General features: G+C 33.7%; 1 protein-coding gene and 1 non-coding gene across 5 annotated transcripts in view; one reads left to right on the forward strand and one right to left on the reverse strand.

Annotated features, from left to right (window-relative positions):
• Mtdh (metadherin) overlaps positions 1–19024 on the forward strand; it is a 59974-nt gene that overhangs the window by 26535 nt on the left and 14415 nt on the right. Inside the window, exons 3-8 of one of the 4 annotated variants that reach the window (XM_020177551.2) lie at positions 5272–5356; positions 6106–6282; positions 7647–7712; positions 9004–9240; positions 12002–12091; positions 14211–14309. In XM_020177551.2, coding sequence (XP_020033140.1) covers positions 5272–5356; positions 6106–6282; positions 7647–7712; positions 9004–9240; positions 12002–12091; positions 14211–14309 — 754 coding nt within the window. The remainder of the gene's footprint in view (positions 1–5271; positions 5357–6105; positions 6283–7646; positions 7713–9003; positions 9241–12001; positions 12092–14210; positions 14310–19024) is intronic. The other 3 variants (XM_020177553.2, XM_020177552.2, XM_020177554.2) reach the window with 3 other exon arrangements.
• On the reverse strand, positions 296–406 carry LOC141421988 (U6 spliceosomal RNA). Its single transcript, XR_012446657.1, has one exon. It is a non-coding gene; the product is annotated as a U6 spliceosomal RNA (small nuclear RNA).

Genomic DNA, 19024 nt, shown 5'->3' on the forward strand with positions numbered 1-19024 from the left:
GGTCAAAAAAAATTTAATACAGGTCATTTGGGGCATTGAACATAGGGGGAAGAGGACTCGGATGAAAAGATCAATCCTTAGAACTGGTTACAGTGCTTTGTTTTGGAAAATAAAGGAAAGAGGAAAAAATCTTGTCATCCCAGCTTGGGCGAATGCAGGGATATTTAAAGAGAGATCAGTCTTATAAACATGTTTGCGTTGCGAATATAGAAATATAAATTTGAAATAAATTTTTAGAAGAATCATATAAGGAAGTTAGATTTATGGGTGGTAGGAAATATCTGCACTTTCTATTTTAAATATGGAGCGCTTCATGAATTTGCGTGTCATCTTTGCGCAGGGGCCATGCTAATCTTCTCTGTATTATTCCAATTTTAGTATATGTGCTGCCGAAGCGATCATGCACTTTTTTTTTTAAAGAATGAAAATTAATGGATTGGTGTAGATGTTTTGGGAGGTAAGCATTAGGAAGGAAGCCCTTAAACACAATTTTTCCTAATGTCTCATTTACATGCTTCTTCTGTTAGATTATAGCACAGTTGTCAGTACACTTTTATTCAGTTCTGCATACTTAGCTCCTAAAACAATATTTGGTACATAGTAGATATCTTGGTTGCATGAAGAAGACCATAAAAGGAAAGTCCAGGTAATTGTCATATAGTTGTACTTTTTGTGGAGTACAGTATTAGAATCTGATATGTGTATTTAAGGTGTAATGATCAAATTGGGGTAATGAGCATTTCTATCTCTTCAAGTGTTATCATTTCTATATGTGAAGAACCTTTAAACTTTTCCTCTAGTTACTTTAAAGTGTATAATTAATGGTTGTAGACTATAGTTAACCCTTCTGTACTACAGAACATCAGAACTGTTTCTTACTCCTAACTCTTATTTTTGTACCTATTATGTATCCTCTCTATATACTCCTATCTCCCCCACCCTTCGTAGCTTCCACTGACCTCTATTCTACTCTCTACTTCTGCTTCTGTGTTGCCAACTTTTTACAATTCTACAAATGAGTGACAACAAACAGTATTTGCCTTTTTGTGTATGGCTTGTATCATTTAATGTAGTGTCCTCCAGTTTCATACATGTTGCCATTAATTATAGCATTTCACCTTTTTTGTATGGTTGAATAATATTCTACTGTTTGTAAACACCAAATTTTTGTGTCCATTTGTGTATGGACATTTCAGTTGATTCCATATCGTGGCTATCATGAATAGTGCCACAGTAAACATGAATGTGTAGTTATCTCTTTGATATACTGTTTCATTTCCTATGGATATATATATAGTGTAAAATTACTGGATAATGTGGTAAGGTTTTTTTGTTTTTCTTTTCAAGGTACTGGGGTTTTAACTCAGGACTTTGTGTTTGCCAGGAAAGGCTTCGGTCCTTCTATTTATGCATCCCACATAGCTGGGATGAGAGGTTTGTGCCACCACTCCCAGTTTTTAGTGGCTGAGCATTATTTTTATCACCCAACAAAAAATAAGGGAAAAAAGAACTATAGTAACAGGAAATCCAGCACGTTGTGCTACAGGCTTCATTCACTTCAGTAAAATGGCTTAGGCAAATAACTATGTATTACATATTAATCTTAAAACTTTTTATAGTACATTATAATATATAATCCAAGTTTAAAATGGTAGATGATCTGAGTAGGTCTTTCTCAAAAGAAGATACACAAATAGCTAACAGTATAATCAGGGAAATGCAAATACCACAGTGAGAGCTCATGTGGTTAAATAGCCAGTTGGAATGGCTATCATGAGAAAGACAAAAAAGAACAAACAGCTAGTGAGACCATGGAGAAAAGGAACTCGTACACTGTTGCCTTGCCAGCATTTGTTCTTTTTTGTCTTTTTCCCTCATATCCTTTTTGGCCAGTTGTTCTATCGATATTTTCTTATTAAGTCTCATCTGTATAAGCATTTTTTTTTGGTAGAAACTTATTAATAGTAAATAAGCCTAATTCAAGCTAATCCTTTTTTGGCAGATGGTTAGTCAAATCTGAGTACATTTGAGTGTGAACGTAACCCTTTCCTCACAATGTCCCTCTTTTCAAAAATCTTATGAATACTGCTTTACAGTAAAAAATCTGGTTTCTTTGCTTGCTTGTTTGTTTCAGTTTTGCTTATGAGACAAGCTGATTTATAGCTCAATCCTGCCTCTGCCTGGGATTGCAGACTGTACTACCACCTGTGACTGCTTTCATATACATACACATTTATTTATTTGTTTGTTTATTTTTAGCAAAAACGATAGTAAAGTTTATTAGGAAAGGAGTACATTTTCAGTAGGCTGAAAGTGGTTGTCTCTAGAGTGAAAAAGATCTTCACATTTTCTTTAAATCCTTAAAAGAACTTTATGTGAGATTTGTAGGAATTTTTGTCCCATGTGACAGTTGGAGGAAAGGGCTTAAAATCCTTTAGCCCAATGCCACATAGCTAATACATTAATAAATTTATATTTGGAGTTACATTTAGGGAGACAGTATATATTTGGGAGGGCAGGATGTATAGTCAGAACTAGACTTTAATCCTGGTTCTACCGCTTAGTAAATAACCCTATGATCTTAGACATTTTATATAATCTCCTTATGGCCTCAGTTTCCTTATCTGTAACATGAGGGTGCTTGTTATAGTTCCTCTAGACCTATACTATTCAATATAACGCCACTTGTCACACGTGGATATTGAATATTTGAAATGTTACTTGATCTGAATTGCAATTGTGATTGAGTATAAAATATACATCAGATTTTGGACAAAATCAAGCATGTTTAGGGTGGTATGGCCATAGACCACATAAGATTTCAAAGACTTAGTTTAACTTCTTTTTTATACTGTCTTATTAATAGTTTCTTATTGGTTTCATGTTGAAATGATACTATTTTAGATATATTGTCTTGAATAGATTACTAAAATTAATGTCACCTAGTTTAACTTTCAAAAATGTGTCTGCTATAAAAGTTCAATTATATATGTGTGGTTTGCATTATATTTCTGCTGAATAGCTCTGCTCTAGACTAGGAGTGGCAATTCTGGCTCCCCAAGTCCAGCCAGATGCCTGTTTTGTAAATACAGGTTTTTGTTTGTTTGTTTTTAATTCAGTCCCATCCATTCACTTTCATGTACCCTGCTTTCTTGCTATACAGTTGTGTGGTTGCTACAAAATCATATGACCTTTAAAACCTAAAATACTGGCTATTTTGTTCTTTACAGAATAAGTTTGCTGTTCCTGTATAGACAGGAAGTAGATTAATGGTTGCCAGGGAGAAGAGGGGAGACCAGAGTAACTGCTAAGACAGGGCTTCTGGGGAGCTAATGAAAATAATGGTGATAGTTGTGTTACTTTGAATATATTAAAGTCACTGACATGTACTTTAAAAGGGTAAAACTTATGGTATGTGGGTGGTATCTCAACTTCTTAATAGTGGATTTGAGTCTGGTTTGGTAAATGCAATAAAGCAATATATTAAACATAATAAATGTTAAGTATAATGACAATATGCAGAACAAATGTAAATCAATTATAAGGACAGTAAAATAACTTAAAAATAGTTTTTCATATACTCTCTTGTTGGAGACAGGTTTTTTTGGTTTTTGTTTATTTGTTTGCTGTACTGGGGTTTAAACTCAGGGCCTCATGCTTGCTAAGCAGGCACTCTGCCATCTGAGCCACTCCACCAGCCCAGGAGACTTTTTAATCACTTCTAAGATCTAATGCCACTTGAATACAGTTGTCTGTCAGTATTTTTGGGAGCTTTGCTTTGGACGCCATGCAGATACCAAAATCTGCACGTGCCTATGTTCCTTATAATATAAGAGTGTCGTTTCCGTACAGCTTACTCCATGCATCCTCTCATACTTTAAATAATGTCTATATTATAATGTCCTTATAATATAAGAGTGTCGTTTCCGTACAGCTTACTCCATGCATCCTCTCATACTTTAAATAACATCTATATTATAATATTTAGTGCAATGTAAATGCTGAGTTGCTTTGACACTGTATTAATTAAGGAGTACTACACTTGATTTTAGTCAAAGACTGAGAAGGTATATTTAGGGAATAATGACAAGAACAAGTCTGTATATGTTCAGTACAGATGTGGGTTTTTTTTTTTTTTTTTTGTCCCACAAATATTTTCTTTCTGAAGTTGGTTGGATCCATATATGAGAAACCCACACATATGGACAGCTTACTGTATTTTAAGTTGCTTGTAAGAAAAGCACTTAGCTATCATTTATTGCTCACTCAAAACTGCCCTTACTGCTTACTCATACAAAAGGCTTATAGTTAAAATACAGTGTCTTACTTAGCTAGGAACATAATTTTATGATAGTGTGGAATAATTCATGAATAGCCAATCTTAATAAACAGCTAAATGAGAGGATGCGAACAGTATATGTAAACAGTATTTTATGGATACACTTTCGGATGTTAATTCTTTTTTGAAAGCACTTGTCTAAATATAGAAATAATGACTTTATGGATTTTTTGGAACGATTTTGAAAGGAGAATACAAAATTGGCAGAAAGGAGTTAGAAGGCTATTCCAGAATTCTATATCTTGCTTTATATAGGTAGTTTATCTTTATTGAATTGGTAAACATCTGCCGTGTACAAATCTTAGGTATCTTCACATTGTTTTGAAACTTACAAAATAACACCTGCTTCATACAATTCATTCATTAATTTGTTATATGTAGAGTTTATCAGCAATGTGCTTTATGCAATCCAAAAATCAATAGTCAGTACATCATTTCCCTTCTGAATACTGACAATGGGTTTAATAATTTTATTGCTCTGAAAGCACCATATTACAGCATTTTATTTGTTCCATGAGGTAGGATAACATGATATCTAAGAGCACAGGTTTTGGAGCCAGACAGACCTAGTTTCTAATTGCAGCCTAATTTACTAATTTAATGTAACCCAATACATTCTTTTTAATATTTAACTAATATTTCTCTGTCTCCATTTTCTCATCTCTAAAATGGAATAATACCTCCTCCTGGAAGTTTTGTTGTTGTTTTTAAAGGAATAAATAACAAAATGAGTATGAAATACTTAGCACATAGTAACCACTCAATAGTTGGTAACCTCATATTATTGCCACTTAATATATATTAAGTTTTTAAAATTAAACTTATGAAATTCTTTTAGTTGTCAGCATCATACATTTCATTATGTATTTTACTGGCTCCTACCTTTTCAAAAACATAACAAAATAATAAGTAACATTCTATTTTGCTTTCAGTCAAAGAAAAATAAGAAGAAGTCAAAGTCAGATGCTAAAGCAGTGCAAAACAGCTCACGCCATGATGGAAAGGAAGTCGATGAAGGTATTTGAGCAAGGGAAAGTCTATAGAAAAATTTTAAATCCCTCTTTTTATTTTTTTAACCAAGATGTATTACATACAAGCTGCATTTGTTTTGGTTATCTTGTATCTAGTTCTTTTTTTAATTATCATAGATTTTAATAAACAGATCTGTAACAGTTTGAGGAAACACCTTTGTAATCTAAATTATTTACAGATCCAGTAGTGCTTTTCCTGAAGGGAACTACTTGAAATTTAGGTCAACCTCAATATTTTGAGCAATTGAAAAGCCATTCAACTTGTCCTTGTTTCCTATGGTTTGGGTTTTTCCCCCATCCTTATATATTCCATTCTGGAAAGGCTGTATGCAAAATTCTTAAATAAGCCATTTATTAGCATCGCCTAATAAATCCATTTATTAGTGGTTGTAGATAACACTCTCCTGTCACTTCTACCCCACAAGATAAAATAATACATAAGATGACTTATTTCTGTAACTTTTTCCAAACCATGGATGACAAATTTGAATTTTAAGTTGAAATTTAAAATAATTTTAAAATTTATTAAAATAAATAATAGCAATTTGTTGCCTAAAACAGCTTAATGAGATTAGAATAAATTCTTAGGATAAATTAATATAATCAGCACTCCTGATTTTTAGCGTAATATCCAAATTCATTATATCTTGTGTGCCCTCCCATTTTTTTCCTCAAAGCTACAACTTTTTTGTCTTCCCCTTGCTGAATAACATTTTTTTTCTCGGGCTATATCAGGAGCCTGGGAAACTAAAATTAGTCACAGAGAGAAACGACAACAGCGTAAACGTGATAAGGTGCTGACTGATTCTGGTTCATTGGATTCAACTATCCCTGGGATAGAAAATACCACCACAGTTACCACCGAGCAACTTACAACTGCTTCATTTCCTGTTGGTTCCAAGAAGAACAAAGGTATATTAGTGGAACATTAGAGGGGTACATCAAATCAAACTCCTTTAAATCAGATGTACAAAGTGTCTTTATGTCAAATCTGTTTTGAACTGACATCATTGTACTGATACACCCTTCTTCATGAGAGGATTGTGAACCATGTGCTGGTTACCTGATGCCAGCAGTGTGTTACATACTGCCTAATGAATGGCTTATTAAATTAAAATTGCCTTTCTGCCTGAATCACATGAGAAAATGATGTTGCTGCTTTTCCTCGTGTGTATTGCTTTGCCCCCAACTCTCTTGCATCTCCCATTTTTTACAGTGGATAAGACATTTATTAAGTGGAATTATTTATCACCATTCTGCATGTTGGGTGTTTTCTTTCCAAGATGAAACACGCATGTTCTGGTTAGTGCAGGTTCTATCTGGATTTCTTAACACCCAGCCTTTTGAGAATGCCATATAGGTATTTGAAAAAGCTAGATCAGAATTTCAAAGGTGATTGAGCTAATGTTCTTCCTCTTAAGAATTTCAGGTATTCAAACTGATGGCTTCATGGTAGCACTTTACATTGTCATCATTTTACTCTGGAGTCACTAGTCCACAAAGGGATTGTCTTTTTTTTGTTAATGGTCTGCTAACCTTTCATCACTGAATTGTTTCCACACCACTTTCTTAACCTTGTTACATTTTACTTTTTGCTTGGCTGACTTACTGTGGTATTTATTGCCATGGTACAGCAGTGAGTTCTGCTTACCTGTTTTCATTGTCATCTATTAGCTGTGCTTTAGTACATTTGTTGGTGACTCTTCTATCTTGTGCATGCCTTCCTTGCTCACACAATCTTGTTTTGTGCTGGTTGCTTTGATACCTTGTTAACATTATGCTTTTTAGTGTCAGAGATGTTGTATTTTTGTGTTAAAACATGTATTCTCATCTCTTGCCATATTTCCTAACTTCTGGTCCCAATACTGGCAAAAGTTCTTAAGTTGATGTGTTTGCGTCCAGGATTATTGAAAAGGCAGCTGGTATTGCTGAGAGGTGGCAAAGTTGAATCCAGTTTCAGAGCCCAATTCTCCAGTTTCTACCAAAAAGAATCTTAATAACCATTACAGAATAGCTAACCTTATTTATATTTGGGCAATTTTCTGGGTCCTCAGTTGGCATTTTAGTTGACTAAGACTACGTAACTAGAGAACTTAGTTCCCTGTGGATATGTGAAATGTGTTGTAAAATTAACCTTTTCCAAATGTCAGAATTCGGCACTTGAAGAAGCCATTTCTTATAGATAATAAGTAAAACTCAATTTGTATGTTACTCCTAACTTAATGTGCATAGCAGCCTATTTAGTATTAAATAAATTTTATTTCTATTCCAACCAGGTGATTCTCATCTAAATGTTCAAGTTAGCAACTTTAAGTCTGGAAAAGGAGATTCCACTCTTCAGGGTGAGAAAAATTACATGTAACTTAAATTGAAGCCCCATCAAAGTAAAAGCTCGCATACTTGCCTTCCTCACATGAGTGATGTAGCAGGAAAGACAGAGGCTTAAAAATTACTTTAATCACTAAAGTAACATAATCACAATTCGAAGATTCTGGAAAATAGATAAAAAGAAACATCACTCCCAACAGTTTTTGGTGTGTTCTAGTATTTTTCTTCATATATAAAAACATTCTTTTAGTAATAGTTTATATGAAGTTTTGATTTCTTCCATCACTGAAGCCAGCAAAGAAGCATCTTTGTTAGACATGAATGTAATATGGACATTTAAAAGACTTAACTCCTGTATATTAAGAAAAAAGCCTTAGTTCTTAGAATTTTTTAACTACTTTTTTGACAGTATCAAATATTTCACAATAAATGGACTAGAGTCTAAACTAACTTGGTGCTTCATAAAAATATATTTTGTTTACTTATTTATTATAATAATTGAATTATGTAGAGTGGTATACCTGACATGAAAACAAATGTTGTAGCAAATCAAATTCAAAAATGAAAAACAGCACCTCCCCATTTCAGACTTGTTCTTATCACTGTCAGCTTCCTTCATGCCCATTGTTCTCAATCCTGGCTACACATTAAAGTCATAGGAAAATATACACGCAAAGGAACGTACTTATTCACAATCACCTGTGTGTATTTGTGTGTCACACATACAAGACAGACATAAATACACAGATGATTGTGAGTAATTGCATGTTTCTTTGCATACACATGTACAAGATGCCTGGATGCCACACGCAGAGGTCCTTACCTTAATGGTCTGGGCTAAGGCTCTGCAGTTTAGTTTTAAGAAATTTCTAAGTTGATTTTAACATGCACTCAGGGTTTAGAATCATACATAAATATTTAAGGAAAAGAAAATGTAACTAAAGAGACATCTTTATATTCTTAGTAGGTGAGTATGCTGAAAATACTGGAATATGTGTCTTATCATATACCCTTTATCGTACTGCCTTTGAAGTCAGTCATTCTGCCACTGAGAATATCAGTAGAATATATGTTACGTTCAATCTTCCTTTGAATTTTTAATTAAATTTGAATAGGGATCTCTTTTACTAGGGATCTGTGGTGACCATGTCATCTTAAAAGTTCATTTTTAAAAGCTCAAGCTATTTAAAGGACAATAAAAGAAAAAAAGTGATAAACATAAGCTGAGCAATCATAGAAGTGTTAAAACATTCCATTTTTAATAAGTTATATGCTGTTTTTAATCTTCATTTTCTTTTCTTTAAGTTTCTTCAGGATTGAATGAAAACCTTACTGTCAATGGTGGAGGCTGGAATGAAAAGCCTGTAAAACTCTCCTCACAGATCAGTGCAAGTGAGGAGAAATGGAACTCTGTTTCACCTGCTTCTGCAGGCAAAAGGAAAACAGAGCCATCTGCTTGGACTCAAGACTCTGGTGACACTAATGCAAATGGAAAAGACTGGGGAAGGAGTTGGAGTGACCGTTCAATATTTTCTGGCATCGGTAAGTTCATGTAAAATTGCTTATCTGGTATATTTTTAAGTTTTCAGGAATGGGAAAAAAGCTATCAGAAAAATTAGTCCTACCATATAGAAGTAATTGTGATAAGTAATTCATCTCAGGTTCTCTTCATGGAATGAAGTGATAACTAAAGTGAATAATGAAGGTTATCATTTATTCTTATGCTTTCACATACTTTATCACATGTGCTTATCAGTGTAACTGCCTAGTACAGTTGTATATTCTTAGTGATGTGATAAATGTTGTGTGTGAGCAAACTTTTGATTAGTTTCAGTAGTTCTAGAGTATAAAATAATAGTAATGGAAGTACAGTTTATAGCATCTAATTACAAAGTATTTCAAGACCTGAAAAATGCCCCTTTTATGTAATTATGTTTTCCCGTGGATTTTAATGATAAATACTAGTAGCTGAGAAGCTTATTTCTACCAAGAGACATTAAATTAAAAACAACTTAATTTTCAGGTATGTGTTGTGTGCACGTATGTATTATAGAAAAAAAATCCTTGTTAAATACGAAAAACTGCAAAAAGACAAGGAAAAACCCACTGTTACCACAATACCCATTGACAACCACTGTTAGTTTTTATATTTGTTTATGGTCTTTTTTCCTTCCCCTGTTTTGTTTTTTTTTGTTGTTTTGTTTTGTTTTGTTTTGTTTTTTTGTTGTTTTTGACATAACTTGAATATACATTTTTTGGGTTTTTTTCCCCTTACCTCCCAACATCTAAGAAGCATTTTCCTTGCTCTAAATATTTTTGTTTAGTGGCCCTACGATTTATTGTATAAGCATAGCATCGTTAACTTCCCGCACTATTGAAGTCATTTTTCTTTTTTTTTTTTTAACTGTTTTAGCTAATGTTAGTATGTTTGTTTGGGGGTTTATGAGACATTCCTACTAATGATTTAGGTTAAAGGGAATATGAAATGTTTATAACACTGCATCACATGTTATTGAAATATTTTCTAAGAGAGTTATTCTGCTCTCAACATCAATATAAATGCCCACTTATCATGTACTTACCAAGGTTGGGTATTCTTTTTTTTTTTTTTTCTCCCTAATTTTTTCTAATTTGATAAACAAAAATATGTAAATTACTTTGGCTAACTTTTTTAATCACTACTGAGGTTAGATATTTCTCCATAGCTATCTTGGTCAGTTTTATTTCTTTGATGAATTACCTATTCGTGTTCTTTGCCATTTTTCTAATGGCCTCTTGTTTGGTTTTTTTTAAGTTGAATTACAATTTCTTGTGAGTTACATATACAAGTTTTTCTGTTGTGCTTATAGCAGATATTTTTTGATAGCTTATTTTTTTTAATTTGGGAAATAATGAACACTAGAAAGTTTTTAGTTTGTAAGTAGGAAAAAATTCTTGCTTTACTGTTAGCTTTTCTCACATTACCTTTTAGAAAGCTAACACCTTCAAGAAGCAAACTTTAGGTCACTTACTAATATTCTTAAGCTTGCTGTCCTCCTGTGAGGTCCAGAAATTGTGTAGAAATATCAAAATTTGTGTGGAAGAAACATTGCTTATGTGCCTACCCTCATATTCAGCAGAGAAGAAAGCACAAAATTTCTGTACTAAAAGAATCTTTTCATATTTAATAAAAGAAGTAGTCACATTTTAAGGAGTAGTGTTAGTGATTGTGACATTTTTGAATATTTGCAATACACTTAAAAAGCTATGTACAGTTTCATAATTAGTTATTAGTTTAGGTTGTACCTTTTTTTATTTTTAATGGTATTGGTAGGTTGAACTCAGGGCCTTACACTTGCTAGGCAGGCACTCTACCAGCTTGAGCCATGTCCCCCAGCCCAAGATTAGATGGTACTTGCTTAGTGTTGCTACAGATAAATTTAAGCAGTAGATTAGATTTCTTCCCTTGGTGTTTTAGGACTTATGTTGAAGTAGAAAGGGAATAATACTAAATTATGTTCGCAGTGGGCCACTGAGAGGAAACAGGTATGACTGAGTGCATGGAGTCATATGATCCTTAAAATACAGTCAGATGTTACATAATGATGGGGACATGTTCGAAAAATGTGTTATATGGTGATTTTGTCATTGTGTGAATATTGTAGCATGTACTTAAAACTAATACAGCTACCATATCACTAGGCGATAAAATTTTACAGGACCACAATACATATGTGATCTTTCGTTGACCAAAGTGCCGTTTTGCGGTTCATGACTGTACTCAAAGAAGTGTCTTGAAAATATTGAGAAGGTAACCTAGTATAGTAGAATGAATTGACTAGTTCAGACCGACCTCTTAGGTACGAATACCTGTTTTAGATTTTATGGACATTAGGTTAATTATTTAATATGTATGCACCTCATATTTAAGTGGTTATGACAGGTTTTAATGAATATCAGATACCAACTTCAGTGCCTGGCCCAAAGTAGTTGCTTAATTTTGAGGGATAATAAGGTAGTTTGGTATAGTGGAAAGAGTATGGGCTTTGGAAATTGACTGAATTTCCAGTCATGGTTCAGTTGTTTTCTAGGTATAAGCAAATCATTTAACTGCTCTGAAACTGCCTAGTAGGGTTACCATGAGGATTAAAAGTGGTTGGTTGTCAGGAGCCAAGCCACGTAATAGATATTCAGTGACTAGTAACTATTAATACGTTATTAGTTCTCATTTCTAAAGTTATCTTTAAATGTTGTTATCATAGTTTTAAATCTATACATATCTTTGAAGTTTGAAGTTTCCAAGTGACGTTCTTTATTTTAACAGCTGCTTGGTCTAGTGTGGATAGGGGAATGAATACCTCTGAACAGAATTCTGCTTCTTTTGCACCTCTCACACTTAACTCTGCTGTTTCTGGTATGTGAAAACAGTCTTTCGTTTAGTTAACAAAAGAAATTTGTTTAAATTACTTTTAGCACTTGTTATTTGAAAAAATAATCAGCATCAAGTACTGCTTTCAACATATATAATAGATATATATTGTAGCAGAGACTTAAAGAGTTGGGGTAAGGGAGACCTGAATCCTTATGTGCACATGGCTTTTTCCTTTCTGTATGAGAGTAAGGAAGATCCTGTGGTCTAACATCACTGACAATTTGTTAGCATACAAATACTCCTGGAAGGCCTTCCTTTTAGATTAGGCATGTACTCTCCTGTTATACTAGTATACTGCCGTGCTTCCGGTTGCAATTTGGCATTTTATTTCTATTCATTCTTATTCATCATGTGTTTGTAAATAAGCCTTTCAGATTGTATGGACCCCCACATAGTAACTCTACTTCGATTATGTATTGATTAGAATATACACTATTATTTATAAACTATCAGCAGCATTACATAAATGGATATGCCTTTTATTAGTCAGTAGAAGATATATATGTATATGTAACAAGTATTACATATTTGTGGGAGATGCTGATTCACATTCCAGTGTGATTCACAGTGGAATTCATGAACCCAGCTTACTAGTTGAATAGTTCTTCAGTGTCTAGAATACTAGCCTAGAATAGTAGTCAGCAAATTTTTCTGTAAAAAGCAAATAGTAAATATTTTAGGCTCTTTGTTAGCCATGCTGTTTCTCTTATAGATACTCAATTCTGGTAACAGGCAAGGAGCCAGAGACAATATGTAAGCAAATAATTGTGTCTAGCTCCAAAATACTGTTCCTTCAATTTATTTTTCCAACCATTTAAAAAATGTAAAAACTATTCTTGGTTCTTGAGCCATATAAAAGCAGGATGGTTGGATTTGGCATACAAGTTGCAGTTTCCTAAACCCTGGTCTCATAGACCACATTTCAGTTCCAGAGGTACACATTAATTGCTTCCCTCATTTGGTGACTTGGTATACACAGATGCTGTTCTGTTCATATTCAGAGAAAGCAGCATAAGCTACTAAAGTAATAGGGTTACAGTTGTACTTCTGAGCAGCTAATGTGTTACATATATACCACTATTATAGGGTGATTTGTCAAATTTTACATTAAACTCTTTTGAATATGTATAGTGGAATGCTAGCAAAATCATCTATAACCATGTGAAAATTATAATTAGTGAGGGGAAGAAGTGATTTTATGTTAGTCTTTTATTCTAATCAGGTCTTTCTCTTTCTTAACCATTTCTCTATATCAGTGGCTTAGAATCTAAAGTGAATATCAAAGTCACTTAAGGACTCTGATACACATGAAAATGCTGATTCAGAATTTCATTCACTACTTTTGTTTACATTTTAAAATGAATCTATGGCTATAGAGCAGGGGTTTTAACCTGACATCCATGAACTTACATGCCCTAAAAACTGAAAATTTTGTGTTAAGTTCTGGATATTGGGCCACTACAACTTTCATCAAGTCCCTAAAAGACCTTGTAACCCCCTAGTTTCCTCCCAGCCTGCCCTCCCCCCCCAAAAAAAAACCTAAAACAGACAAGCTTAGAAGTCAATATTCTGTTCTCTCTAATGCACCTGAGTCTAACTCTAAACCTCTAACAACTTTCTTGTGTCTTTAGCTTTTCTCCCTCTCCTCTATAGATAATCATCTATTTCTTTAACTTTCCTTCACCAGAAAGTTGAAGCTAACAATCAGACATTTTCTAGTTCTCTAGAGTGCTGAGGAGATAGCATACCCTGAAACATCTAGGGCTAAAACAATGATAGCCAAGACTTTGTTTATTGCATTTATTAAAAGAAGAAAAAATAATTTTTTTGACAATTTAAATTTTACAGATAACTAGTTTGAAGTATACAGTACAAAAGACAATCTAATAGAGCAGTACTAGGAAAAGTTTTCTTATCAATAAATTAGCTTAATTTAAAATTACCCTCAAATCTGCATTTTTTTAAACTTTTTTTCCAGTGTCTGAATTTTTTCCTTCTAGGAGAAGTAAAAAATAGTCTCCGTGTGCAAAGTATAGAACTATTGTTATGAAACATTAGAAAATTCCATTTTTAATTTTATTGCATTCGTTTTTCATTTAAGGGTCTACTGCTGAGCCAGTTTCTCAGTCTACCACTTCTGATTATCAGTGGGATGTTAGCCGTAATCAACCCTATATCGATGATGAATGGTCTGGGTTAAGTATGTCCTTTTAAAAATTATCAGTTATTTTCAGAATTTTCTTTCTAGCACCCTGAAGTCATGCTTTATGTTTTAATTTAAAACTTATTTTAATCACCTTTAAAGGTCACAGTAATAATAATTTAATACCATATGTACTGCTTGAAGCCTGATTATTGAATATCTAGAATTAAAACTAAATTTTCATGATTGAGACAGTAAACATGAAGTTTTCTTACAGTTCTGTAGTAGGTCTAGTTTTTAAAATTTTTTGTTTAAAACAAATATTGTTTCTTCTCCTAGTTTTGGTGTAAAACAGAGACTAGAATAATAGGAATGGCTTTGAATTTGTGAAGTGTGCATGCTTTTTGTACTAGTAGCCCAAATTCTAGTAGATGCATAGGGAAGGCGAAAGGCAAGAGTCATTTAAATCAAGAAAATTGGAAGGGAAAAAAGAATACGGTTTTCATGTTCATACCAAAGTATGTCTGGGTGCTAGTGGCTCATGCCTGTAAATCCTAGCTACTGGGGAAGCTGAGATTGGGAGGATCATAGGTAGAGTCCAGCCCAAACAGTTTGCGAGACCCCATCTCCAAAACAGCCACAGCAAAATGGACTGGAGGTGTGGCTTAAGCAATAAAGCACCTACTTTGCAAGCATGAAGCCCTGAGTTTAAATTCCAGTCCCACCACATAGTAAGTAAATAAAAGTATGTGAAGTTCCCCTGCCCCAGAACCCCAGATTTCAGAATTTATTCTTTGCTCTGAATTCTTATACTACATTCTTTTCTTTAAACACTTATATACTACCCTGTGGGATTTTTCTACCATTTTGGTATGTGTTAAAAATAATAACACAATTTTTTATGTTTTGTTTTGTGGTATTGGTATTGAAACTCAGGGCCTCACACTTCTTAGGTAGTCATAATACCTCTTAAACCATTCCCCCCAGCCCTCAATTTTTATGTTTTTATGTATCAGTTAAAAAGTATTTTCTTAAAAAATAGGAAAAAGTTCTATGAGATAATAGAAGTAAAATATGTTTCTTTGACGTATTAAAAAATATTTTTTATTTCTCCAAGTAGAATTGAAACAACCTAAAAGAGAAACTATACTCTTATATGCTAAGTACACGTTTCAGTGCTTTAATACATTGGTGTTTAGTAGTAATAATAAAAGTAAACACTGGACTCTGTGCAAGGCACTGGTCTACGCCTCTTGGATATTATTAACTCACTTGATACTTTCTAACAGTTCTAAGAAATAGATTTTATTTTTCTCTACTTTCTAGATGAAGAAACTGAGGCCAAAAAAAAAAAAAGTTATCTAACTTTTCCTGGCCATATAGGTAGTTAAAGAGAAGAAGATGGTATTCAGACCTTGCTAGTCCTACCCCAGAGTACATGCTCTTTAACCACTACATGCTGCAAGCTTGGCGATGATAGTAATCATAAAGGCAAGTTTGTAACACAGTGGTTGAAGCATAGCTCTTACAGATGAAGAAAGAGGAAGGCAAGGCCATATTATGAAATGCCTTAAATTGCTGCCTAAAGATTAGGGAGGTGGGTGTTAGAGTACTTTTTTAGAAGGTAGATCTGAGTTTTAGTCCTGACTATTTAAACTGCAGTATCTCACATGGGGCTTGAACTTTGTCACTTGTCTTGGAGGGTAGATTGAGCTGTAAAGTGGAGGAAATAATCCATCAGTATGTATATCTACTTCTATAAGTTGTTAGGAAGTTTTGTCCAGGTACTGGATGGACATAAAAACTGTCTATAAATTACATAGTATCATCTGAATCCAAGGTATTATAAGGATGTGAAAGCACTGACTGGGGGTGGAGATAGGATAGTCTGTGTGTGCTTAGGAAAAGTGATCAGCTACATGCAGAGCAGAATTAGGGAGAATTTCTCCTATTATAGGAGAAATAGGAGTGATTGCAGGAAGGATGCAGCAAGATATCTTGGACTACTGTTAGTAGAGGCCGAGGAAAACTGACTAAACAGAGCTCCAGGCTTCCCTGCTGGATAAAATAGCTCCACTTTTATCTTTCTGTATTCGGATTCTTTGAATATGAAAAGCATGACTGACTGCTAAAATAAAAGATTTTTAAAAACATGTTCATAGGATTCTGTACTTAAAAGATACTATTAATACGTATCAGGCGCACTATCTTCCTCAAGTTTGTTAAAGTTTGTCTTTAATCTCGTTTTCTCTGTGAATTTTACTTTTTGCATGTTACTATTTCTAATGTAGCTATTTTTTTAGTACTCAGTAAATTTAGTTATTACTTCTGAATTTATAGAGTACATAACTTAGTATTTGAGATTAGTCCTTAGGTATATTACATGAGCTTTACATTTCCAGTGGGACATGATTAATATTGTATCTCTTTGTACATTAATATTGTATCTGTCTTTGAGGTATAGACAGGTATCATTGGACAGAAAGGCACTGGATTTACCCAAATTCTTGAATACAAGTATAAGGTTAAGATGCTAAGGTACAGAGGTAATGTTTTTTAAAGGCATTTACCTTGACTGTAGAGAAACTAACATTATTATAACTCCTGTTAGAGTAGATGTTGAATAGGACTTTACTGTTGTTGATACCCAGGATGGGGATGAATTAGCTAGTGAGCATAGTGAGATGGTTAAAGAGCATGAGCTTTGAGGACAAACTACCTGGGTTTGAATCTTAGGTTTCTTGCCCTTGCCCTTATGCAGGTCACATTATCATTCTGTGCCTCAGTTTTCTCATCTGTGAAGATAATTCCTCACAGAGTTGTTGAGGATAAAATGAGTTATACATATAAAGCACAACACTGTCCCACACACAGTCAATATCTAGTAAGTGCTATTGTTGATATCCTTCCAGTGGCAAAACTAGTCTTCTGGGTGGGGTTAATAACTGTTTGCTTAAACACTGGAGAATGTCTTTTGAACATAATTGTTTTGTTTTATTAAAGTTCGTGTTGAGTTATGTTCTGACAGAAATAGCTAACCACCAAATAGAGCCTAGCAATGAGATGTTTAAACCTAAAACACTCCACAAGCACATGAAGTGAAGAGACAAATGCTTTACCCTTTTAAAAAAATACTAATACAGCTCTTTGGAAAGAAATTTCCAGGCTCACGGAAGAACTTTGAGATGAGAGTTTACTATATTTAATAAATGGAGACAACTACACTTGGAATTATTTTCAAGGCAGCTATGTTAAGAAGATTGTTAGCACATTATTCGCATGAATTTTAAGGATTATTCATTAAAAAGTCTCTTGGCATCAATTTTTAGGTTTAGATGATTGATCTGTTACTGTAAAGTAGTTTTATCTAACAGAAAAACTGCCATAAAATGTTACAGAAATCAATACAGATTTATGCTTCTGTTAATGTTCTTTCAAAAGTTCAACAATAGACTGTACTTGTTCACCAAACATTAAGGCATCTAAGCCTTTTGAGCAACACTTCCATTAAATACTTCGCTTGATTTTTATTCCTCACCCCCCAGCTCCTACCATATTTTTTCAGAAAATGAGTCATATGTGGGTATGCCCATCCAATTGACTTAACTTTTTTCCACTCAGTAGTTTCTTTCCTGGTAAGCTATCTTGCAAACATGGCTAATGAACACCAGTTTTTCAAGTCTAGGTTTCTTATCTGTGAAGTTTAAGCTTCACAGTGACAGCTCTGGCATTTGAATCTCCTCTAACAGTATTGTTAATGAATGCTTGGTATAAGGTGAGCAGTTGGTTTCAAAACTCTTCTAGATCCCTTTGTACTTCTAAAAATTATTTTATTTAAGACATATCACATGTATCTTACTGAGAAATTTTTCAGGATTGTGAGAATAGTTATTTATATGCCTGATACCTTAAAAATGACTTTAATGTCATCAGTGATAATAAAAACAATAACTACCATTTATTGAGCAATTACTGCATTGCAATGAACAACTTTATATATATCTTACTTAATCATCTCAGCATTCCATGAAGTTGGCGTGTAGCCCATTAAGATTAAGAAACTTAACCAAAATCACAGTGTTATTAAGTGATAGAAGAGTATGCAGATGGACATGTTTGACTATAGAGCCATGTGCTTAACCCCTCCCCCCTCGATGTTAATACTGTAGAGTACTGACTTCGTATACCTTTCATGGTAGTGAATTTAGATATATAGTAAAGGACTTCCTGTTTTGCACATTTCACACTTGTAACCACTTGTTCTCTCACTAGACTGTAGACAGACTGTAGACATTGTTTGTCTTCATTCTCTCCCTGTCCTCTACTGGTTTAGCTCCTCTCCTCTGTTTTCATAGTTTCCGGTGATGGAATCTATTACTCTGTTCTTAATTATTTGTAATGCGTACATGCTTCCATCCCTGAATGATTGTGAGCTGCTGTGGGATGGATTCTATCTTGCTTGGTTTTGTATCTCTGAAACCTACTTAGCTCCAGTTCTACTGCATAGTAAGTGCTTAGTAAGGCACATACTTAATTGGCAAGTAGGTGAAATTCCTGTAATTCCACTATTTATAGATATATTTATTATTAATGTGTCTCAGACTCTTTCTCGTATAAATTTATAATCACACTGTACAAACAGTTTTGTGTATGATTTTTTTTTTTTCCTGTGAGCATTTTCTCATTATTGTATGATCTTCCAAAATGTAGTATTAAAGCCTTCAGGAAGATGTATCATAATAGCTTCCCTTTGAGCAAAAGTAATCATATAG

The sequence above is a fragment of the Castor canadensis genome, chromosome 3 (genome assembly GCF_047511655.1).
Source record: "Castor canadensis chromosome 3, mCasCan1.hap1v2, whole genome shotgun sequence".
In the NCBI taxonomy this organism is placed as follows: Eukaryota; Metazoa; Chordata; class Mammalia; order Rodentia; family Castoridae; genus Castor; species Castor canadensis.